At 42.1% G+C, this 25,702-nt stretch overlaps 1 protein-coding gene across 1 annotated transcript; it reads right to left on the bottom strand.

Moving 5' to 3' along the window:
• Window positions 1-535: 535 nt before the first annotated feature.
• LOC136451002 (THO complex subunit 2-like) lies at window positions 536-22,939 on the bottom strand. The gene is made up of 33 exons (XM_066451721.1): window positions 22,629-22,939; window positions 22,409-22,537; window positions 21,349-21,390; window positions 21,168-21,227; window positions 21,000-21,062; window positions 20,623-20,703; window positions 19,262-19,336; window positions 19,126-19,173; window positions 18,970-19,038; window positions 18,693-18,826; window positions 18,159-18,234; window positions 16,867-17,057; window positions 16,464-16,544; window positions 16,181-16,376; window positions 15,608-15,796; window positions 15,444-15,524; window positions 15,235-15,354; window positions 13,698-13,757; window positions 11,476-11,603; window positions 11,171-11,267; window positions 10,962-11,090; window positions 10,782-10,885; window positions 10,265-10,442; window positions 9,975-10,126; window positions 8,249-8,855; window positions 8,030-8,134; window positions 6,762-6,917; window positions 6,613-6,693; window positions 6,438-6,513; window positions 6,091-6,359; window positions 4,368-5,399; window positions 3,843-4,135; window positions 536-1,111 (listed from the first exon to the last, which is right to left on the bottom strand). The coding sequence occupies exons 1-33, from the start codon at window positions 22,770-22,772 to the stop codon at window positions 1,042-1,044; spliced, it is 5,316 nt and encodes a 1,771-aa protein (XP_066307818.1). The 5' UTR covers window positions 22,773-22,939; the 3' UTR covers window positions 536-1,041.
• Between the last annotated feature and the right edge of the window lie 2,763 nt (window positions 22,940-25,702).

Below are 25,702 nucleotides of genomic sequence, written 5' to 3' on the forward strand. Positions count from 1 at the left end.
CCCTGTGTTGTAACGAATCGCAAGCGATCTGTAGATGAAACCGTACAAGAATCTGCTGCCATTAGCATTTCCCCCCTTTCCTTGTGTCGTAACGACCCTTTCCTTTGTAGTAACGAATCGCAAGCGATTTGAGCAATTTGTGCAGTACTTTTCAGCGAAAGAACAGTATTTTCTCTTACAACAAATCAGCATAAACATCAGCATAAACCAAATTTCAGCGAAACAAACAGGGCCGAAACCACTACAGTTATTCGTAATGCGCAAGATTTTTTGGACAATTTAGAAGAAATTTAAGAGAAACAGATCTGCAAGCACGCAATTACAAGCTAAGGCCAGGTAAATAAATAAAAGCAAATGCAAGTTTTGTAACCTGGCTCTGCTACAATTTCCGGTCTCTTAAAGCTTGCCTGAAAAGTTATAAAATCAGCAAGGTCACAGTTCACCGGCAATGGTAACCTAAGGCTCACTAGGAACAGGAATCTTCCCAGATTCCTACATAAATCCAACAGCATCGATAAAATCTCTTTAAAAAATTTTTAAATAAAAAATCTCCTTATAAAATCCCATTGAAGTTTCTGCGTGCGCTCGAGACACAGGCACACAGCCGCAATATGTACATTTCAATTATGCTGCATCCCTAACATTATTCCTACACAAAGCAAAAATTGGTGATGCTTCCTACACCAAACATGTTAGCAGTTAGTACTAAAATACAAAATACCCGGATGGTGAGCCACTCATCTATGTTCACAGTACAATTCACTATGCCACATTCCACATTGTTTACAGCACAAAACGTATGAAGCTAAACATGGCTCATCTCCATATGTTAAATCCGCATCGGTGAGCTCGACAGGAAAGGCTTTACCGTCATATTAAGCTCCACATCCCATAACTGGCACAGTACACTATGAAACAATCTGCTTAGCTATGCTGAAACATGTTTTCTCACCACAGGAAAACATGAGATTCAAGTGCATTCACTACTGTGCTCGGAGAAAATTTATGAGGCTCAACTGAATCCATGTCAACATTGATCAGCTATTTCCGATGCTTCCTTTTTGTTTCAGTTCTTTGTCGCTTTTCCTCTTCCCATTCCCTCTCGTGCATTCTGCAGTTAAACCAAGTTAGGTTAGAAACAGAACCACAAGCATAATAAATGGAATTGCTCTTAAAACAAAATTCAAATGTCGTTAAATAGTAAATAATGTACACGTGCAAGTGAATAGCACCAGAAACCATAATACTACAAAAGTAATTCTTTTATAACTACAAAAGTAATTCTTTTATGACTACAAAGGTATAGGAGGAAAAAAAATCTGGCTTACTAATTTGCTGTTATATTTGCCTTTCATTTGCATAAACGTAATGCATTTATTGAAAACGATTCAAACATATGAGGTAAGATGCGATTAATATTTTCCTTTTGTTACAAAGGATCGCCACAATTTAAGGGAACTTAACGAATAAGTAAACCATGCTGTTGCAGGGGGGATTTGCTTTCGAACCTAGTAACGACAAAGCCAGGGCTTGCCAAAAACACCACCAATCATGCACGACATACGGTTACCACGGTTACCACCAGACAAGGCCCCACTCGGCATTGTCATGGTAGATGGAACATTGGGCAATTTTCTATACGCTAATCATTTGGTGATCTATTATATACCAAAACTACTACAACCAACATTTGGCTACAGATACATCATTTTAGTCGGAAGTTCATCAAGGTCTCATCACAGCCTAAGAAATCATTTCCATCTTCCGCCATAGGACTAGCAACTTTTCAGCAGGGCAATGTCAAGACAACTAGGTTGCATTAGATCGTGTATATGTAATTATAGAGGATCCAGATTAGATAAAGTTTGATTGACGAAGATGGGGGCATACATGCTGTGTATGCAAGATTTTGGATGAAGTGATACAAGCGTGGTTTGCTAGGTTGGTCTGCAGCAGCAAGCACCGGGGCCAAATGACACTATCTTTACTGAATGGTGGCGCCAGGCTAGGCATCAAAGTTGAGTTAGTTGTTTGGTGGATTTGGAAACATAGAAATGGTTGTGTTTTTGAGGGGGCCTCACCTAGTCTTAATATGATCTTACAGAACATTAGAAATGAGGCCCTTTTATGGTGTATGGCAAGGGCCAAAGGTCTCGAGAGCATTTGGCCGTAGGAGTTTGATATGGATCGTTGGTCGTAGTTTTTATTCTTTCCGCAATTCTTCTGTACTAGAACTTGCCCTATTGGCCTTGTTTGAGTCTTCTTAGGGCAGTCCCAACCCAGTGTCCATGGTAGTTTCTATAGCATTGATTGTCTTGCCACGTAGGCGTTTTGATGATGTGGAAGAACAATTAAAGAAGAGAGGTAGTAATTGTTTCTCCCCTGAGAAAACGTTTCGGCTCGGGCTCCAAAGGACCAAGAAAACACCCATCGTGCGGGTGCGTTGGGGCGCCCATGTCATTTCCATCGGCTTCATTTCGCACCGCAGCAGAATCCCATGCGCTTTTATACTGGCCGGCGTGGCCGCTGTTGCCCCCCTCGCCCGAGCCATCCGTGAGCATGCACCATCATCCTCCCATCGATCCTCTTCTGTGCCGTTATCCTGGGCGGAGAGGGCTGGCTCCATCCGACCCTCTTCTGCCCAATTGATCCCCAACCAATGCCCAGCTCTACCCGCATGACCTAGATATGCTATATTCATCCCCAATCGATCCTGCTCCATCTGCTTCTCATCATTAATCTCTGCAAGAATGGATCAATAGGGAAACGGAGGTGTGCAATAAGAGAGAAGATCGAAGAAGTCTTCTAGCTCCAGACGACGCACTAGTGCAAGCAGCAGGTGCGCCTACCTCTGTTGCCTCCGTCGGTGCTCATATCTCTTCTGGCTCAGTCGCAAAGCATCAAGTGCTACTGCAGCCAATGGATGATGGTGATGTGCCGCCCAACAGCTCAGAATGGTATGATTCTGGGTATAATTTTTCACCTTATTGTTATCTGCAGTTGATTATTTGCAGATGTGTACATTATTGTATGTACCTGCAGAGTATCATGTGCATAGTTGGTACTTGGTTGCTATATTTGTCTCACGTGTATAGTTGAGCATCACCTAACTGTACATATAGGCATGCGAATTTGTATGATGGCTACATGGATGCTAGTTGTAGCTGATCAACTCCTTTTTGTGATGATGCATGTGGTCATTAAATTCTTTTCCATATAGAAACTACTATAGTAACCATGGGATGCGAAGGTTAGTTCCTTATTACCCTCTCTCTCTCTCTCCCCCCTCTAGAAAATGCTCAAAGAAACTATGGGTTGGGACTGCCCTGGCTCCTTTTCTCTCCCTAACATAGTAACATAATGATGCTGTGCGTCCGAGGTCCCATAATGTAACTTTGACCCTTGACTTTTATTGTACTATATTTGCAAACTCTCTGAATTATAATATCACGCAACATGAATCTATTCATATAAAATTCAAATGCACAATATTGATGTCCAAACATTAGTATGATTCCATAAAATACAACACACGCACCACTTTTTCACGACTGAGGGGAGAATTGTTTTTTATTTCTGTGAAGTTCAAATTATTAGTTATTTTTACATAGCCTTATTTGGAAGGAAAAATAACATCCTATTGCGTTGCAGTTTCTGTGTAGAACATTGGAACTTCTGGGAGAATGTAATCAGAGCTAAGATGTTATGACTTTGATTTTGTCAAAGGAATCCAACAAACCAAGAAAACAGAAAACAAAGAGCAAATCACAAAGTGGAAAAGATATTTATTAGAAACTGTGCAATGCATATTTGAACAAGAAATTATTCTTTATCAAACTCACTGATCAGACTCTCGACGACTTGATTTGCTTGCCGTGTCCTTGCCATGCGTCCTAGGAAGGTCATCAGCGTGCGAGGTACGATGTTGTGAAATTAACCCTTTCCTTTCTCTTTCTCGCACGTCAGACAATTGTGAGCTGCCGGATCCATGGGAGGGAGGCTGTGGAGCAGAAGGTGCATATTCCCCGGCTTCTAAAGAAGTCTGGTCTCGCTTGATCTTTCTCCGTTTAGAAGCACTAGTAGGGTCACTGTCTTCTTTCAAAGAAGTCCCCTTTTCCCTATCCCTGTCATCTACCTATACAATCAACAAAGGATCTGTAAGTCAAACATGTGGTTCTTGAAGTTAAAGCAACCTTACAAGGCAGCATATGTGAAATTACAGCTACAGGATTCTTCTGCTGTCAAATGGCAGTTAACAATCATTGAATACAGAACAAATGTAAAATTGTACTGATACAACAAAAAAGAATAGTACACAGTGGTCACACACCAGATGCAGGACATAAATTGGTAAAGACATCTTTTACCTTGTTTGATAATATATCCCTATCCTCACGCTTTCTATCACGAATATCTTCCTCTCTTCTGTGCTTCCCATCATCCTGAAATGACGAAGTATTCTCCTCTGACTGCTTCCTTTCTTTCTCGTCGCGCCTGGGAGATGACCTTTGAACATGCCTGGAGCTTCCACCCCTTCGGTCAGCATCTTCTTCACGTCGGTTGGCACCAACTGATTGGGGTACAAAACTTGCGGGAAGAGGTGGGGGTGGTGGCAAACTTTGCCCTCGGAATCGTTCATCAGAAGAATGTGTCCGGTCCACTGAAGGTTCAGCATATTTAACTTTATTCCTCTCATCCTTATTTCTATCCTCTCTACCTTTTTCAGGGGCTTTATCTGTAACTCTCTCTTGCATCCTTTCAATAGAACGTTCTCTCCTCTCCGATAATCTATCTGTTGATCTTTCAATGGCATCTTCCCCACGACGCCTTTCAGCTCGATCTATTTTTTCCCTAGGATCTCTGTCATATTTATCATCAGATTTCTCTTTCATTCTGTCTGCCCTACTTAAGTTTTGTTCCTCATTAGCACTCTTCTCATGATCCACTGAACGAAACTTATCTCCGCCACGTGAGTCCAAACTCTTTTCCTTGTCTGCATGGTGTTCACTCAAATCGGCTTCATTTTCTCCTTTCCTCCGTTTACCTGATCTATCTTGCTCCTCAATCAGAGCAGGTCTTTTTTGCTGTCTCACGGTAGAGTCAATCAGATCAGTAGACTCACCAGAGGGATTAGCTGCTCCATTTTGTGTAACCAACACTGCATTTCTTTGAGAAGATGACGAAACCTTCCGCTGCACTGGATGCAAGTTACCATTGCTAATAGTGGTATTGGTTTCTTGGGCAGCATCAGCTTGATGAGGCATTGCTTCTCTATCAACAGTTGAGACTTGTTGATTTACATTCCAGCTAGTAGATTTCCCAGCTTTTGCATCTTCCTTTGCAACATCATGCTTCATTACCTTCCCAGCATTGTGTGCACGCTTTTGTGTTGCTCTTGTCTGTTGCATAAAAGAATTGAAATAAATTCCAAAAGCTCATGTCCAACACAACATTGCTCACTGATATGCATACAAGCATAATGATTGATGATGTTTATTGATTGTAAGGCACCTTTAGGACAATGTACGTCCACGAGGAATTCAATAATTAAATAAAGAGTCAAGAAGCTCCCACACACACCCCACCCCCCCACCCCCCACCCCCTCTTGTTTTGCCGTAGCCAGGTGTTGCCTAAAACTATGAGAACATCAGACTACTGGCATCAAACATCAGACTACAACCTGACAAAATCCAAATAGCACAAGACTTCAGCAGCAAACAGTGTCCATGAAAATATAGAGGGCAAAAGTAGGCGCTAATAACCAGACTTTCGAACAAATAATTGAAATCATGACAAAAATATGGAGAGAAGAAATTACTATTCAATCAATTAATATAGTTTCACTAAATATAAATTGACATGGATTCAGGCAGGCAGACTTTTAAAACTCCGTACTACTGACAGAAAAACCACAGAATGAGCAGACCTAAATAATGATAAAGACGCATAGTGCAAGTGAAAACAGGCCTATATTTAGTGATGGGAGTGTTGGCTAAGTATTCTTGTGTTTTCTTTTCCCTTGAATTCAAATAATAAAGTATGATAACCATGCAAAATATAAACTAAAGACATGAAGAATTGACAGATACCTCAGATTCCGAAGTAGGTTTTGTAGAAACTTTAACCCCCTCATCAGACACAGGTTTTGGAGGTTCATCCACTGCACGTACAACCACTGAAGATTTCCCTTGTACGGAGGAAGATGGTATTTGAATATCAGATCCATTTGCAGGCACAGAGCTCTTCTTTTGCTGAACGTCAGGCTTCATAGCACCCTCTGACCTTTCATGCTTATTCTCTATAGACTTTGCACGGGCATTTTGATCTTTTGCCATCGAGGGATCTGCTGACTGGTTTCCTGTAGGAGATCCAAAGATTAGTGATGCTCAAGCTAATGACAAAACTTACACAAAAAACTTCTAAAGATTCCATTTACCAAGCACAGATCTTGCTGTTGCTGGCTTCAGATCAATGTGTCCCATGCCGAACTCTTCTTCAGATAGCCAAGAACTCTGCACAATAGACAGCATTACACTTGTACATATTGTACACAAATAGATGTCTCCTACTGGAGAGGGGAAAACAATAATTGGAATTATTGTAGAACTAACCTTGCGAGCAGCTAAAGCAGCAGCTACACCAGTGGCTAGAACTTTAAGATCTTCTCTCTCATCCCCTTTTAGTTTAGCCACCTGGTCAAAAAGGTTGGTGAGAAATATACCAGCAGCATAACACAAGGAATAAATGGTAATGGACTCACCCGTTTCTCAAGATTCACACCACTTTTACGAATCACCGGAAAGACACTAGAAATCTTTGTGAGCACAATAAGGGCATTTCGGATTTCCATGTATTCTTTTGATTCCATGCATTGGTTAAGCGCTTTGGTGATTCTTGAACTCCACTTCCAATGAACCTTTAGAAAATAGAAAAATACAAATTATTAAAAATGGCGAAAACCATTCAATACAGAGAACAGCGAATAACACAATCACATAAGCATCATATACTTCCTGATTTTTCAGATCAACATGGCCAAAGATATAGAGAGAATAGCAAGATACTAAGACATATACTAATATAAGGGGCGTACCCAGGGCAGAGAGCTCCCGCTCTGTGCGGGGTCTGGGGAAGGGTGTCAGTGGCAAGCCTTACCCTCGCTTGTGCAATGCGAGGAGACCGCGACTCGAACCCGGGACCTTCCGGTCACAGGCGGTAAGCCTCTACCGCTTGCACAAGGCCCGCCCTTCAAGACATATACTAATATACTAATACTAAAGAGTATTTCAAAATACATAGAACTAATATCATGGATTAGTACAACAGAAGCTCCACTAAGAAAAAATGGAGTTAAGCATGACCAATTGTACATAGGGAAATAGCAGCTACCAAAACATTAGTTCCTCAAAAAAAGTCTATATAGCCCCCCTGAACTATCATTGTTGGTCTACTTTGCCCCCTAACCTACAAAACAAGGTATTCTACCCCCTCACCTATCCAAACCCATGTAATCGAACCTCTAGGTGATTTCAATTGGTGGTTTTGCCACTGGCTTTTATGGTAAACAGTGCTCATGAAAAGCTGAAACTACGGAATTAGATCTGTAAAACAAACAGGCTTGAGCCATAGTGGTGCTGACATGTGGGCCTCGGTTGTGCCAGCAAGGCAAAACCACCGATCGAAACTACCTAGGGGTTAGATTAAACGGTTTTGGATAGGTGAGCAGATAGAATGCCTGGTTATACCAACAGCAATAGTTCAGGGAGTTATGTAGACTTTTTCCTGATTCCAATGTATAAGTTTCCCTTCTACTCCATACCTCGCACATTCAAATTCAGGGAACTATCATTATTACTGGATTGAGTATGCACGATTCCAAAGCCACTTCATATAAACTATTGTGTTCGAAGCGTATAACAAAGGTCTGTCATGACCTTTTCTTCATTTATTACATGAGAAATGATAGAATGCACAGGGAAAGAATTTCAAGCAACAGTAAATATAACTTTAAGAACGCATAAAACCTACCCGAACAAACTGACTATAGGATACACGCTTGCTGTTTGGGTATCTGAAGTACACTGCAAAACCTGGTTTGTTTGCACATTCACGCTCATAAACAGATTCATCACTCTGCAGCGTGTTGGAGGTAAACAGTTAAGAAGCACTAAAACAATAACCGAGACTCCCAATCTTTACCATGAATACAGCAATGATAAATGTGGTAACCGTTGAGGGGGGAAATACCTTCCAATAGTAGGCCATCTTCAATGTATCATGAAAAAACCTTCCAAGCCTGCCAGCTTCAAATTCCGTGCAACAGCATATCATTGGCTGTAGGGTTTTACAGACGAGAACATCGATATGATTGACTGTGTTAAAGAAAGGAGTCCCAAGGGAGTGTAGTGTTTGGACAAATGTAGCACAATATACTGCATCTTGCATACTAAAAACACATCGTGGGAATATGCAGCGCTGTAGGAACTCCATGTTGATTTTCATTGCATCCGGACTGGAGCTCAACCACTTATCCTTTTCACGGGCTAACCTTTGGACCACAGATGCAATGTGCTGCTGGTGCTTCTGAGATTCACTGTTCAGTTTGTCGAGTAAATCTTGGATTCTCTCCTTGTCCTTCTTACGTCTTGAAATTGCAATGCTAGAGTTATCTGAGTTGTCCTCCAATTGTTTGAGATTATCATGCAGCTTATTGATTTCTGTATCATAACGGTCTTTTGGGAAGTGAAGATCATAGAGTGTTAAGCCCCAGAAAGTAGCATATAAATCTGGTGAAAGACTGTTCCAAGCTTTTGCTGGCAAAATTGACTGGACTGTGTTAAGAAGATCTGACCACCTGTAGCAAAACAGAATATTCATGTGAGTTGATAACTCAAATTACCATGGACTAATAGTCCGGTAACCATGCATTGCAGATCTTCAATAAACATGTACCAAAGTTAATTATCATTAAATCTGAGAGGTAAAAAATCCCAGCCGATTATTAAGCCAAAAAGAAAGGCATGAGTACAACTGTGCATAAAGATCATCCATGCACACATGCACAGAAAGAGCCTTCAGGTTAAGGTGTAGAACCAACCACCACCACCACCAGCTCAAATATTTTTATGAGTAGAAGAATGTCAAAGAAATGCCACTAATATTAAAAACATGTTAACCAGTGTTAACCTCAACAATGATTGAAAAATAAATTCATAGTTTCAGCGTATAGTAATTCAACATTCAAGCCTTCAAGAAATTGCTAGTTTCCACAAGACATCAGGGATGATAAAGAGAAAGAGACCTCTCACCTTGGACAAAATGAAAATATATTTTGAATGGGGAAAAAAAATCTGTATTTGTGCTTTGATTGGCATTTTGGAAGAAGTATATATTTCTTTCAAAACATTCCTTTATTTGCTACTCCCTCTATTCCAAATTATAAGTCGTTCTGGCTTTTCTAGATACATTGTCTTTATTATGTCTCTAGACATACTATTTATCTAGAAAAAGCTAGAACTTATAATTTGGAATGTAGGGAGTACTATATTTGTACTTCACCAATATCATGACAGAACATGTAAGACATCAATTGAGAAGTCCAACAGTTGTGAATATTAGATAATGGCGGAGGGACACAGGAACTATTAGCCATCTTTGTGCCTCAGTATTAATAAACATAGAATGGCGATTCACCTACAATTTTGGGGGTAAAAAATGGAAAATGACGATATAACATTCATAATCCATGCTACGGAATAGATAATCGAAGTGAAGAAGTAGAATCTGAAGCTTGAATCGTACGGATTCCAATGGCAAGTTAATACAAGTTACATGTACAAATTAATATACAAGTTACAGGGTGTTCAGGGATTATACTATATTGGAACCAAATCATCTCCATCAAACCAAAACAAATGTAATGAGAAACATGCATACTCGTCAAAGACAATCTAATTAATCATGGAAGACTTACATGATTGGTTCCTGAGACGAGTCAAGATGTAAGATAAGATCATCAGATGATACAGATTCTCCTTCCTCGTTGTCATCAAGAGGCCAACAAGTGTCACCTCCATTACTGCTCTTAAAAAGCCGCATCACTGGGCGGTATATAAGGAAAGCAACCTGGATATAAAAATAAAGACCACTATGTTACCATAATGAAGAACAGTACTGAAACAAGTAGCACCACCCACACCCAGACACAAGGCAACAACAAAGGTCAGCAAAAGAGCAGAGGTGGTAGAAACCAAAATTTACTACCTCTGGCTCAATGTGGTATTTATGGACCAGATCTTGCAAAGGAGGTATTAGTTGAGCATAGGCGGTTGGAGTTACGGCGCTTGAAAGAAACTCAACATACTGAAGAAGTATTCCATGGCATCTATCAAACTGCTCACTGACCATTTTGATATATGTGGCATCTGCGTTTATTATGATCCTGGGAATAGAAATGGATTTATCAAGATTTAAAATAGGTGCGTAAAGCTAAAATTAAATATGACAGGATCTATTGCCAACACATGAAATTTATGGAGGGGGGGAGGGGCATAGGCCACACTAAGGGCCAATTTGCCATATAAAAATATAATTTTACAAATTATGTCAGCCAATGCTTGACCCCCTACCCTACTCCAGTCCTTATTTCCTTTGGTGTGTAAATCATTAGTAATCACGCCATTTCATATTTCTGCATCGCCATTTGAATGCTTTGGAACAAACACATGAAACAAAAACAAGATGCCTGATAGTGGCTCCACCAAATTAATCAAAATCTTACTTGGACCGATGCTGAGCAATAAGCAGTAACATAGGAACTGCAAGTTTGGGCTCTTCTTTTGGAAGCAACGAATCCCTTAGCCTATTTGTGGACTTACTCAACACCTGCCAAAGAATTACATTTTTCGGTAAGGAAATAGTTTTATCTTAATATGCTGCTGAGATAGATGATTTTTCCAACCTTATAGTTTCTTGTTGCTCCGAACAGTGAAGCTTGCTGCCGCAAAGTCTCACTTCCTGCCATAGCATCGACCTGTTCCTCTGTCATGTTCTCGGTGTACTGCACATTCGCCATTTGCTGAATGAGCTCCTGCATGGCTAATTATGTTAGGCTTCAGCCTCATACGATTCAAAGGCAGAAAGAAAGCTTAAAAAGAGCAGCCAAGAGACCTCCAGGACAACAAGTTCAATGCCCACACCCTTCTTCAGTTGATTAACAAGATACTGCAAAAGGCTTTTCAGTTCCACAGCATTATGCTTCTTGCACCTGTAAAAATTGAATTGGATCAAAACAGAGTCAGCGGCAGAATATACTTTATCTTTAATAATTGGGAGCACAAATAAAAATCTGAAAACTGAATACGAGAACTCTTAATAAATGTAATGAATTTGGAAAGAGTAATCAAGTGCAATAAAGTAATATAAATGTAGGATACCAGAATGTAATAACAGTTTCGGAGTCAAAAGGTACATACAGGTGCCCCCAAAAGGATGCAAGACATTGAAGCCAATCTGAGAGATTAAGTCCATCATCTTTAAGTTTCGCACGACCACCTTGTGCCAAGCGTTCAATGACAATATATTGCAAGATGTCGTACTCCAGCTGTAAATGAAGTATACGATTAAACAATGCTGTAAACAAAACAGATGATAATCCAAAGGCACGTTAAAATAAGGAAAAAGTCCGTTTTTGGCCCTCCAACTATGGCAGCAGTTTGGTTTTTAGCCCTCCAACTCGAAAACCAGACACCCGCAGTCCCTCAACTCTCAAAACCGTTTAAAATTGGCCCTCACGCCCATTCGACCGCGGTTTCCGCACAGTAAACCCGCCACGACCCCGCCTGTCAGGCCTTTCCCTCTCACCGCCAGGTTGGGCCCACCTGTCATCCCCTCCCTCTCTTCACGGGCCCCGACTGTCAGGCCTTTCCCCAACCGGCAGCGAAACAGAGGCAGGGGAGGGAGATGGCCGGTGATTTCTCGCCGTCGGCGAGGAATCCAGCGAAACCGAGGGCACCGGCGTGCTCCTCGCGACGAGCCACACCTAAAGGTGCCTAGGGTTTAACCCCTACCGAGCTCTAACTAGGGCGGCGGCGTGCATGGCGGACAGCGACGAGGGCCCGACGGCGCTCCAGCGAAATCCGACCATGGCGGGCGCGGCTAAGCTCGGTACAAGCTTCTAGGGTTCGCGGGGAAGACGAGGGAAGGAAGAGAAGGGAGTGAGAGAGCTCCGGTGATAGCCGGCCACGGGAAGCTCGAAGTCCGGCGAGCCCCGATCATGGCGAGCGGGGCGGAAGTGGCCAATAGGCCCTCACCTGGGCTCGATCGACGCTGCGAGTGGGTGGAGATGGTGGCGCGAAGCAAGGCGGAGCTACTGGCGTGCTGGCTCAGGCAATGGCGCGGCTGCGGTGGCGCGCGAGCTCGGCGGAGCTCCTCGGCGTCGCTGCAGCTCGATTTCTCCGCGGCGAACATGCGATGGAGATGCCGACGGAGTCGCAGTCGCTACCGAGCTCTTCTACGCCGAGGCCGCCGTTGTCCGTCCGCTCGCCGGAGTCCCGCACCTCCGCCGCCTCCTCTGCTCCCCCTTCTTCCTCCTCCTCTCCTCTGCTCTCTGCTCTGCCGCCGTCGCCGCGCCCTGCTCCACCGCGCCTCTGCTCTCCCTTTCTTCCCCAGCACCGACCTACACCGGAGCCGAAGCCGCTACCGCCGTCGCCGTGCCCTGCTCCACCGCGCCCCCAGCTCTCCTCTTCTCCCTCTGCTCCCCCGCCGCTCAGCCACCAAGCGCCGCCACCGCCCTGTGCCGACGAGCCAAACCGCGCTGCTCCCCTGCTTCCCCCTTCTCCCTTCTCTGCATCTCCGCTCTACTCTCCCTTTCTCCCCCAGCTCTCCGACCAAACAGATCACACGGTGAGCCTCGTCGTCGCCGTCGTGCCGCTGTCAACGTGGCTAGCCTCGCCCGAGCCTCTAGAGCCACATCTGGAGCCCTAGCAGGCCTCGTCGAAGCCCTAGAAGGCTAGAAGGACCCCGCTGGAGCTTCACCGACACACAGGGAGCCCCGCCGTCATCCCCGTGCCGCCGCAGTGCCATTGCCGCCCGCCCTGAGCTTCAATCCGCCACCTTTAGCCCCTCAGAGTATTCACCGTGACCTCGCGGAACCATAGACCCCCTTCTCTGCCTCCCTGAGCCGCCGTAGAGCACGGCCGAGCAAGTTCGCCGCCGGCGAGAGCGCGGCTGAGGAGGAAGAGAGGCAGTCGTGCCCCTTGCCGCGCTCGCGTGCACTCGGTGCACTGTGCGCCGCTCGCACCAGCGCCCGCGTGAATTCGGTCAGAGGCCTGACAGGCAGGGCCCGCGAAGAGAGGGAGGGGATGACAGGTGGGCCCAACCTAGCGGTGAGAGGGAAAGGCCTGACAGGCGGGGTCGTGGCGGGTTTACTGTGCGGAAACCGCGGTCGAATGGGCGCGAGGGCCAATTTTAAACGGTTTTGAGAGTTGGGGGACTGCGGGTGTCTGGTTTTCGAGTTGGAGGGCTAAAACCAAACTGCTGCCATAGTTGGAGGGCCAAAAATGGACTTTTTCCTTAAAATAATTGTAGCTGATACAGTAAAAGTGTAGTGCTACATTCATAAATCATACAATAATTACAATTAAACATAAAAAAAAATGCACTATACAGTATACATAGATAAAATAATAGCAACTACCTGAGTCAAGTACTTGAATGCATCCACAACTGGTGTAATCATATCCCTGTATGCTTCAACCTGCAAATTTTGGCATGTAACTGTAAACAAATCGGAAAAATACACAATAATATAAGGCATAGCATAGTGCAAACAACCCAAGATATGACTAAAAATTTTGTTCCAGGATCACTGAATTGTACTCCATCCATTCCAAATTATAAGATGTTTTGGCTTTCCTAGATACATAGCTTTTGCTATGCACTTTGATATACATTATGTCTAGATACATAGCAAAAGCAATGTATCTACAAAAGTCAAAACGCCTTATAATTGAGGGAGTAAGTATAAATTTCAACACTAAAGAAAGTGTGATAATAAATATTGCTCCCTCCAGACCAGTCTTCTAGGTACGAGAAGTACAAAAACGTATACCAAAGCAGAGTGTCGATCGTTGTGCTAGTCCCCCCCCCCCCCCCAACTAGCACAGGAAGGACCGCATACAACGAACAAAGGAATATGAACAATGCCCTAACTACAGCATGCAAACAACCACTTAGGCTTCTGTGAGACTGATTAATACTGCGCCCTTTGGACTCTTCGGTACCTATGTATACCGTATAAACAGGACTTTTTCCAAAATCACTAATGCCTAAGAAACTGGTTTAGAGGGAGGTGAATCTAGAGACCCACTGATGAACTGTGTCCCTGCACTGCAATTACCCTAACATGACCAAAAAAATGATTAATTTGCAGTGCCCACAAGTGCAAGGTTAGTTGAAAATTAGGGATAACGGTAGCTAATTTCCTTGTCAGTTTTGTCTAGATTCCACGTATTAGAGATAAGTTTCCAAAAGTCAGATATTATCTCTTTGGGATCATGTTCAGTCATCCCTACAAAAGGAATAACCACGCTCCCAAATGCAGTCCAAAACGAATTACAAATAGTGAATGTCTTAAAATATCTTCTAAACTTCTCACTCCATTCACGCCGATTCCAATACATACCTTTCTCGGCATATCTTGTTTTCCTCAGGACAATAATCATCCCATTGTCAGTTGGACCAATTCTCAACAAGGGACAATTACCTGGGGGTGACTTCGCATTAAATATATAAACATACTCCGATGACGTTTATTAGGCAGATGTACAAGCAGCTTAACGTAACTAACCTTTTGTGTGTGTGTGTGTGTGTCGGGGGAGAAGGGGGGGGTCTAGTTATGCAGGGCACCAGTGGCATGGTACCAATAGCCAGCTATGCCACTGTGGCATATCAAATAGCATTGCAACAGGAAAGATCATGGCCATTGGCGGATGCCATGCATGGCAACAAGATATTGAACTATGGAGTTACATGATTGATTTGAAAAGGCTAAACAGAAGTCATTCAAAAAAACATCAACAGTTGCTGGGAAATAGGCATGGTGGTTCAGGTTTCCCAAGGAAATACACTGTTTGGAACTTTGGCTATGCAGCACATGATATTTTCTAACTGAAATCGAATAACTACCAACCCTAAAAACAGTGAATACATCACACAACTTCTGTTCCACGTACCTGTTGGACAATTGTCCTAAGCACAGTCATGGGATTCGCATGGGCAAGTTTAGCCACCATGCGGCCAAGTGGCTTCAGGTTTTCCTTAGCCAACCGTTTTAGGAGCCTTCTGGTGTCCAGCTGATTAAAAAAAAGATGTGCATGAATTTAAAACTTGACATGGAGTGATAGATTAGAAAAAAAAACGTTAAACAGAATAGAAAGGTAACCTTTGCAGTTTGCCTTGCAGCAAGGACAATTGGGTTTTGTTCGGTCTCCTTCTCCCATTCACCATACAGACGATAGCGGGCCTGGAAACTAAGGATAGTCAAGGTACTAAATAAATTGCTAAAAGCATGAATAGAGCACTACAAAATTATATAATATAACAAACCTCATATGGAAGAAGGGAAAGAACCCCCCATATCTCCATATCAACAGCAGGATTAGCAGGGATAAGCTGCAACGAAGGAAACAAGCACGAGCCAAGTGCTTCCTCAATTCGAGATTCTGGTGAAACTACATTTGCCGCACGGGTTGACTCTTTTGATGAGTGGTAGTACGCTTTTAATACTCTGCAAACCTAAAAAGTAAACATGGACGATGGATCACTAAGTACATGATGTTCAATATTTTCACTAGTAGAGTATTCATGTGAAACTGGATACTTGGAAATTCCAAGCAAAGAATGACAAAATTATAACATTTTGCACTGCAAGGCTGCAAAACTTGGTTGTTGATTTGTTATAACTAGGCAACAACAGTGACATTTTGGTTTATCGCAACAAATGGAGGAAATTCTAGTCATGACTTATGACAATAGATGCAATGCAAAGGCTAGTGTGGTGCTTCTGTAAGAATTCCAACGCCGCAATCAATAATGTGGCATCTGTACACTGAACTAAGCCATCAGTTTGGCAGCAGCAAGTATGCATGATAGTGAGCAGTGGTAAAAGATTTAAGTCACCTTTTGAAGTAATTGAGTATCACGATGAAGATATGGTCCACAAGCGGTGAGCATTTGGAAAAACTCCTTTGGCAGATCAAATGAACTTAAAAACAGAGCAGATGTGCCTGTCTGGTCAGCATCATTTCTAGGAGGCAAGTAATAATACAGGTGACAAACTATATAATAGGCTGAAGACATTGTCTTTTCAATCATTCTGCACAAAGGAAAAATAAAGGCAAATATATGTTAAACTGCATAAACCCAAGAAATATAATCATTGGAACAAAAGAATACAACAAACCTAAATAATCCATCACAGATTTCAATGTGCTCAACAGGATTTAGGTGTGCAAGACGCTCAAAGAGTAGTTGTGCATGATACCTAGGAAAGAACAAAGGGAATCAATCAGTAATATTTACAACAATAATAAAGCATTTTTCTTCCAATCAAGTCACAGTAATATTTACAACAATAATAAAGCATTTTTATTCCAATCAAAGTCAGTCTAGACTAAAAAGTGCTTTTAAATATCTTATTATCTTCACAGTATGATTATACAACAATTATGCTTACAAAATGCGCAAAAATACTGGTGCATCTACTACAGAAATGTGATTGCCGGATAAAACAATAAAAATACATCTAACTTTATTTAGTTTAATCATAGATCAAGTAAAAAAACAATGGAACATATGTATATTACCAGTCATGCACAGAGAGAAAACCAAGAAGAAGCCCAAGTTTCTGGTTCTTCTCCATCTCAGGGGCTCGCTCCCCAACTATATCATTTTCAATCTCCAATGCTGTATACATATTGATAGTGATTTCTTGTTTCTCGTCATCCATAAGGTCCTTTCCAGTAGCAGCAAGGTTGATTTTGCCAATTTTATTAGCCTGAAGTCAAGAGAAAGAGTAAGCTCGTTAGTCATAGCTTCAATGTCCTATACTACTTAAAAAGAAATCAATACGGACATATCTTTAATGTAAGATCAAATTCACATGTGGAGGTAGAAATTGTTACAGTCAAGAAACAAAAGACTAAAGCTCTTTCTGTTTTCCATCTATACCTAATAATAAAGAGGCAAAATTTCAGCTCTTTTTTTGGTCCGTCCATTTTTTTTATCTGTCCCCCTCTAACTACCGAACAATGGAGAGTTTCTTCCATCCGGACTTATATATATAAACCCATGCTCTCATGTCGAGATAGAATAGCTCTTGTATAGCGCGATACAGAGTCCGATTCCAAAACGTATTGGGTCGTGTATGTGGGGCTTCTTAAGATAACCTAGATAGATAGGAATCATAATCCAAATAGATCTCCCCAATCTGAGTAACCTGAAAAGGAATTCTAATTCAAATCCTTTTTGTTTCTTTCTTTTATTTATTATTTTTCCATTCAACGTCCTGGTGAGAACCCTTCTAATTTTTCAGTTCGAACTCTCCGTCCACATTAGCATGGTAGCAGCGGTAGCCAGTAGCCCAGGTTCTATGCACAATTTGATTCTGTAACTTTCGTGTTGCTATATATACAAGCCAGATAAAAAAAGAGAAGGCCATATACCTGTGGTTAGGTGTGGTGACGTGGGCAACCATAAAACATGATCGATTTATTACGTGCTACTGTATATACAAGCCAGATAAAAAAAGGCCATATACATGTGGCTAACTGGCTAAGTGTAGTGACGTGGGCAACAATTAATAAAACATGATTGATTTTTTATTATCCAAACCAAATTTTTTTATTGTTCCATGGGACTCTTTCATTTTATTTCCCGTTGCAACGCACGGGCATATTTGCTAGTTATGACAAAAGGGGGAAATAGTGTAACATGTAACATAACCATGTAGTATATGTCACATGAAGGGATGGCTGTACATAAGACTTTTAGTTCAAGAAACTTCTAAACTTTTCCCTCCCTCAACCTTCTTTCCTTTTTGCCACTCCCTTTCATGCTACTCTCCTTGGCCAGTTACAAACTTATAAGGAATACCAACCTCATCAATTCTTCTTGAAATGAAAGAATCAAAATGCTCAAACGCCTCGTCGTCATTTGGAAGCAAGTGAGAATAGCTGGCGAGAGAAAAAATTGGTCATGACACATCCCATTTGAGAAACAAATAGATTCAGCACCAATCAAACTATATATAGAACATAAAAAAAGAACACAGAGAGAGTGCAGTCAGTGAAATCGCATATTCATATGAGTTCCCTTTGGTTCAGTAGCACCTATATTTGCACAAACTTGAGGAAAATGAACTGAATAACTGATAGAACCCTAATAATACTGAAAACAGTGATAAAATTGTGAAACTAGGAAGTGCCCACCACGGTACAGATAAAAGATTGAAGAAAGAACAAAGTTTTTTTGTTGGTTACACCTTGAGAAAACCAGAGCTAGAAAACCTCACAGCATTATATAAAAATAAAAAAAACTGACAATCGTTTAAATTACAGATTTATAATGATCTATACGATGACTATAGCCATCATGAATTCTCCATGGATGAGAGGACTATTAGGAAACATACACATTATCAAGGTCAATGAATCCAGATTTGATCAATAAAGCTGCTGTTCTTAAAAGGCCAGATGGAACAGTGCTGTTGACATCCAATCGTTGATAGTACTGGAATTTGAACCCCAAAGTTTGAGCAGCATGGGACTGTAATAGAGGAAATCATAAGACATTGAGAAAACACTGCATTAATTATGACAAAAATCATGTAAAATGTGGTAAAAAAACTGAAAGCATGCATAAATTATGAGACTACTATTATTGGATACTGGTTCTAATAGAACAAATACCTTTGGGAAAAGAGGTATGAGCTGATGAAAGATGTTACTATCTTGATAAAGTTCAAAGCATTCCAACACCTGGCAGACAAGAATAACAGAATTACACAACTTCAACAACACACTCTCTGACATTTAATAACAGTGGCATAGCAAACGAAGACTCACAATATCAAATACACGATTTGGGTCCAGATCAAAATGGCCAATCAATGACTGTCACAAAATAAATAATTTGTTATTACACAGTACTGGTAAAAAGGCTAAAAATATAGCACAGAGGGAATTAAGGCCTACAGACAACCTTTATAATGCTGATCGTAACCGAAGAAGAATTCTGGCAAGCCAGATCTGAACCAACTTGACAAAGGAGTGTCACCTGAATGATCCACACACATAGATGGGTACAGTAAGAAACCGATAAACTTCAATAAGCATCACAAAAGAACCTTACGAAACTATAGGAGAACATGATTGGCAGAAATCGCAGACAGTAGCAAGGTACAATCATTCAGGTAATTTTCAAAGTACAAATCTATATACAGATAGAGGACGTGGTATTCCTAAGCATAGCATGCTTAGCATTTCTTTCCAAAGTGACTAAATTGGAGAATATGCCATCTAGAATAAAGCTAACACGTTTCTAACAGTTGTTTTGGCAATTATAAACTCATAACTTCCTGCTATATTGATATTAACTTACAATCCTTAGCATCAATATTAGCTTATGACTTTAATGGACACACATTGAACAGTGCACTTGTTTGCTACTCCCTCTATTCCAAATTATAAGACGTTTTAGCTTTTCTATGTACATAGCTTTTGTTATGCACTTAGATATACACTGCCTTTTTTTGCGAGGAAGATATACACTATGTATAGATACATAGGAAAAGCAATGCATATAAAAAGCCAAACCATCTTATAATTTGGAACGGAGGGAGTACTAATAATCTAAATGTTCAGGTCGTTGGTAGGTTGATAACCCTCGGGCATCTCTAAGAAATTCTAGGGGGGAAATGTAATAGCAGATACTTTACCAAATTTTGACCCCATCCTAAGAAACTACTTCTTACTCCAGTATATGGATTGTCGCAGCTTCTCAATGTCCACTCCTCACCCTATGGTTGTGACAAGGTGCAACAGCAGAGGCTACAAGAGTGATCAGACCAGTCACGACATTCGAGGTGCAACATGTGCTGTGGCAAAGTTTGATCAGGCTAGTACAAGAGCCAAGCATGCACTTTCAGACAAGGACAAAAGCCAGCCAGATGGACAAGGCAGTATGGCAGACAAACCATCAACTACGATTCAAGGAACAGGATTATGGTTATCTTTATTCATAGCAAAGCATGGGCATTATTAAACTAGTCAATTAAGCATCCCAGTGTATATTTTAGCCCTTATAGAAAGAAAACGGATTCTTGGACCTCTTTCATGCAGTAACATTGCTTTCACGCTCATGTCACGTCAAGGTACCGCAGAAAAAAGAACCGCAAAAACCCAATCCAATTTTTTCATAATCGATTAGTTAACATGGTGGTTAAGGGCATCATTCAATGTTTTACAGGGATGGCCCAATCAAGCAGAATATATGCTACTGCTCTAAAATTACTACAAGAACAAAAAAAGGAACACAAAAACAGGACAAGTAGATATACATACCAACTTGGCATAGCCCTCACTTTCCTCCCTTAAGAGGTTGAATTTAGTTTGCTGGTAAAGGAGCCGTGTGTTGACCCTAACCTGTTACCGATTATTTAAATCAAATATCAATCGACCATACATAGTTAATGTTAAAAGAAAAAAAACAAATCAGCAAATAACATGAGGCAAAAGTAAATCACTCAAGAACCATGATAATGGGGGAAAGGTCAGGAGGTGAAAGTGTTTGAGAAAAAATAAGGATATTATGAATTTATCATGGTAAATATGAGTTTTCATAACAAAGTTTATCAATGTGTGCCCACGATAAGATGCCCGCATAAAACGCCATGACTCAACGCGTATGACAGATTGACAAATCATCACATTATGCATACCTCCTTGGATTTTAAATCCTGGCCTTTCAGCTTACTCTGTTCAACCTCCCAAAGGAAATCTTCCTTCAAGACCATGGGTGGAGGAAATAGAAAGCATGTATCAGCTTTATCTTAAATTGATGCCAACAGAGATATGGTCGCTAGCACAAGGAATAAAAAAAAACTCACTTCACATCGCTCTTGCAGAAGCCTAGGCGCAGTAATCGAGGACTCCAGAAATGACTTAGTCTGCAAGATGAGTATTCAAATAGAAATCAATGAGCAGTCCCATTTTTAAATCAAAAGGAAAGTAGACAGCGAGGAGTATGAACTGTTTCATTTGCTTTAAAAGTCATGCCTAGCTTATTACCATTTTAACAAGACGGCTGCGATATTCACCAGAGATTGTAATCTGCATGTTGAAGTAAGTTAGCCTGGCTAAACACTGTTAGAGGAGTGCCACTAAACCGAAACACAAGGAGAAAAAACTTATCCAAAAAAAAGCACAGGTGCCAAAGCTCATATCAGGTAAAAGCAGTGAATCATGGGTCAAAGTCTAATAACCCAATTGCAGCAGATAAATAACAAAGCAACAGAGGCAAGAAGACATTTAAATTATATGACAGGAAATGGTAAGTGACACAGTGAATAATATCATTTGCATTTATACATCGCCATCTCTACTGTCCACCATTTAGTTGAAAGAAATGCATCGAAACAGAACTTCTTAGAGACACCTCGAGGCTAATCTATTTTTTTTTGGTAATCGGTATGCACCCAGAACAGTTCAATTTTGGATAAATCATGCCTTAAAGGACATCTAGCGCCACGTGTGTTCAGTTTTTAATCACGTAAACAGAAACTAAAAGATATGCATGAACTTTTGACCCTTAATAAGCTTCCTTATGTGAACAAGCTTTCTCCAGTTACCATAGAAGCTCATCAAAGGTCTGCACATGATCGGTTGGCAAAAAAGTTATCTACTGCTAGTAAAAAGAACATCCATCATCCATGTGTACAAGGCTGCTGACTAGGTCATGTCATAATAGATTTGCCTGAAAACTATCTGGTTCATCTCTGGTCAACCAAAAAATGGTACCTAAGTACTAACCTAGAACAGCATTGATTGGATTTGTTTATGTTACAACTTCAGCTGAAATTTTTTATTACAACAGCACTCATAGTACATGAAACAATAGTAAAAGTGGTAGCCTAACATCTGCCTAGAGCTAACACATCCTGTCCAATTCCACTGCAAAGCTATTCAAAGCACCAAATAATTCAGCTATATTGTCGATCCAGCTACCACAACAAGCAATACACGCTACAAAGTGGCCAATTCAGTCATACACACATAGCTAGTGCCACAAAAAGATACAATGATATCGCTAGCCACATCACTGGCATCAGAACTAGTTGCATATACTCACATCCTGTCCTAGGTGAGCAATGATATCAGCGAGCACGGAGCCGAGCTCCTCCTCCCGCCGTGCCTCCTCCACGAACACCACCGACTCCAGCGCCACCCGGCTCTTCTGCGGCGGCAAGTCCCCCAGCACCTGCTCGGCCCAGCCCACACAGTCAACACAGAAGTACCAGCCGGTGGAGGAAAACCTAATCACGGAGCAGCCCGAACTGTCGGAAGCTTACGATCGCCCAGCAGAGCTCGTAGAGGAAGCGCGCCATGGGCACCGGATCAGGGATGCGGAAGGCGCCGGCGGACTGGCCCTTCCATTCGCGAAGGCACTCCTCCGTGATGTGCTTGTAGTTGGGCGCCTGCAGAGGGGGCGACATGGCGGCGGCGGCAGTGTTGGTTTGAGTGAGGGTTTTGGAGGATTAGGGTTTCATGGGAGCTGCCGAGGTCAGAAAGAGGAGCAGGACGGTGGCGATGAGAGATTGGGAAGGGGAAGGAGGAAGACGGGGACGGCAGAAGCGCGGTGTGTGCGAGAACGCGATGCGTGCTTCCGGGGTTTTTTTTTTTTTTTTGAAAAAAGTGTGCTTCCGCTTTTGTTTTTTTATATTATATTATAATTATAATTCTGGGGTGTTTGAGTCAAAGAACACACCAAACGAGAGAAATTTGTCCGGCGGAAGCAGACTAAGAACATGGTACGCCAGTAAAAACATAGACGAGTATCTATATTGGCTTTGCCTAGTGCAATCTAAGCCGTTAACGGTCCAGATCCAGCAACGACGTCGCATACCCCGGCTATGGGCAGTGGTGGCGCTTGGCCCAACGCGCACCTAGCCGAGTGCGGTGCTCGGCTCGGCGCGTCTCGAGCGGCGATGGGTGGCTAGTGGGAGTCAGACACGCGGGCACACGCGGGCACATAGCCGTGCAGGCGAGAGAGCACAGAGGTGCGCTGGTGAGCCAGTAGCATGGCATGGAGACCCGCGTTGGACGGATGTGAGGAAGGCGTCCTCTGTGTGTGCGGTTTGGTGCCTTAGAGAAGATGGTGTAAAGAAGATAGATATGGACATATCGTGGAGTAGATAGATAAGGTTGAGAAAGAGGAGGGTAAAAGTAAAAAAGAAAAAAAGAGACAGATACGGGATATTCAGTAGTGCTAAAGATAGGTGTCACTATATCTATCTTTATACCTATCTCGGAGTTTCACAAAGCCTAATTAATCATGTAAGGAAAATAGACCATAGACCCATTTACTTTGGATTTTTTGTATTTGATGACCAACACAACTAAATTGGACCAATAAATTTATAAGTGATTGTTTTGTAGTTCAATAGGATGCAAGACGTGACTTGGACGAAGGCGACGTGATAATTCGATGATCAACACCATAAGCAAGACCCTAGAAGCACAAAACAAGATCCAAGACGTCAAGCAAAGTTCAAGCACGAAGATAGAAACCAAGTCAGACGCAAGATCGCAAAGAAACGAGCTCACAAAGGTGACCGGACGCAGCACCGGACGCAACCCTTATAGGGACCGGACGCGTCCGATAAGTTGCTCGACAACAGCAGCCGTCTGCAGCAGCGACCGGATGCTGAGTACTAAAAGTGACTAGACATACCGATGGCACTGTTTATCATCCCGACAACACATTTAGTATTAACCGGACGCTGGTGGCAAATCGACTGGACGTAGGAACTGCAGGGTTCGATTGACTCCAAAAAGGTTCGAGAGCGGCGAAATTATGACCGGACACGTCCGATGGCATGTGACCGGACGCCATCAGCGTCCGATCAGTTGATCGCGCGCTCTAACGGTCGGGACGACTGAACGCGACTGATCAGGACGAAAGCAGCGTCCGATCAGTAGCAGAAAAGCGGAATTTCATCCCCAACGACTACTTTCTCAGTTAGCCTTATAAATAGACCCTCCAACCAACCATTTGAGTACAGTGGAGCTGAGAAAACATATAAAAGGTGTTTCTACACTATTTTAGTGATCTCTACTTGCATAGTGCTTAATGATTCATTAGATGATTAGTGTAGGTGTTTTGCGAAGTGTTTAGGTTGATTAGACCACCGCTTATGTGCTTGCTCTAGGTTTAGGTCCAGTGTTTAGTAAGGTTTGCATACCTCTTACCACTCGATGCTTGCTCGCACCATTATTGTATATCGGAGGGGCTTGTAGTCTTACGAGATCACACCAACCATGTTTGTGGTGTGGCTGTCACTGTGTACCGAAGGGAACAAGGCCCATGGTGGTTCGGCTAGAAGCTTGATAGTGAAGACGGCGGGGAGCGATCCGAGAGAGGCTTTGACACTAGTGGCTTAACCGGAGACCCACTTACGTGTGAAGAAGGCCCAGAGCTATCCATGGAGTTACCCGACCGGAAGCTTAGCCCTTGCGAGGGGCTCCAACTAGGACTAGGAGAAAACTTGTGCGTTTCTCGATACCTCGGTAAAAATACCGAAGTCGTCGATGGGAGTTTGCATATCTCTACCTTACTCTTTAGCTTTCGCATTTGCATTATTTACATTACTCCTTTTACGGTAGAGATAGCAACACACTAGCAAAACCATAGTTGCACATTTAGATAGTTTATCTTTTGCATAGGTTTTGCTAACGGTAGAAAAAGAGGCCATAGTTTGAAAGTAGATTTTTAAGTTACCTAATTCACCCCCCTCTTATACGTCATGGTCCCCTACAAATCCAACTTAAACTCAAATGATCTTCACAAAACAAATCTCCAGTGTGATGTTAGAATAGGTGTCACTCTACTAAGCATCATGTATCTAGAGAATAATTTGTTTCCTTAACATGGCTGCCATGTCTTGAGTCATTTGACCATGCTACTTGACCAATCCCAAACCACTCAAAACCAAAAAAAATTATCTAAGGCCATTAAGGCTACGATTGGTTTGAAGACAAGAGAGGATAGGACGGGTCCTTATATCTATGTTTAGGTGAAGGGACTCGTATGGAAGATAGAAAACTGATATGAAACACTCTAAATCAAAAGCATCTTGGGTCGGAACTTGTTTTATGTTTAGTACAAGGGATTGTGAGGCTGAGGACACATGCACTGTTTTAGATCCGTTAGTTGTCATCGATGTGGCCCCCCACATGTTAGCAACCATTTTAACTTCTTCCTCTTCCACACCCCCATTCGTTATTGCCCTTGCTTTGTTGCTGCCTCCCTCCCTCTCCCTCTACCGTTGTAGCTAAGGTAACACCTCGGGTGTTTAAATATTAAAATCTGACATGTCATCATATGTATTGCAAAGCATTTGGCATTGGTGTGAAAACTTGAGAT

This window comes from Miscanthus floridulus, chromosome 5 (assembly GCF_019320115.1).
Source record: "Miscanthus floridulus cultivar M001 chromosome 5, ASM1932011v1, whole genome shotgun sequence".
Taxonomy (NCBI): domain Eukaryota; kingdom Viridiplantae; phylum Streptophyta; class Magnoliopsida; order Poales; family Poaceae; genus Miscanthus; species Miscanthus floridulus.

Bases quoted from the DNA above. Each gene is read 5' to 3' on its own strand.
- LOC136451002 (XM_066451721.1), bottom strand. From the start codon at position 22,772: ATGTCGCCCCCTCTGCAGGCGCCCAACTACAAGCACATCACGGAGGAG. The intron at 15,355-15,443 runs GTTACCTTTCTA...TTTTTTAATCAG, and splicing joins CTGCAAGGCAAACTGCAAAG to CTGGACACCAGAAGGCTCCT. The intron at 10,127-10,264 runs GTAGTAAATTTT...TTTTATATCCAG, and splicing joins AATACCACATTGAGCCAGAG to GTTGCTTTCCTTATATACCG.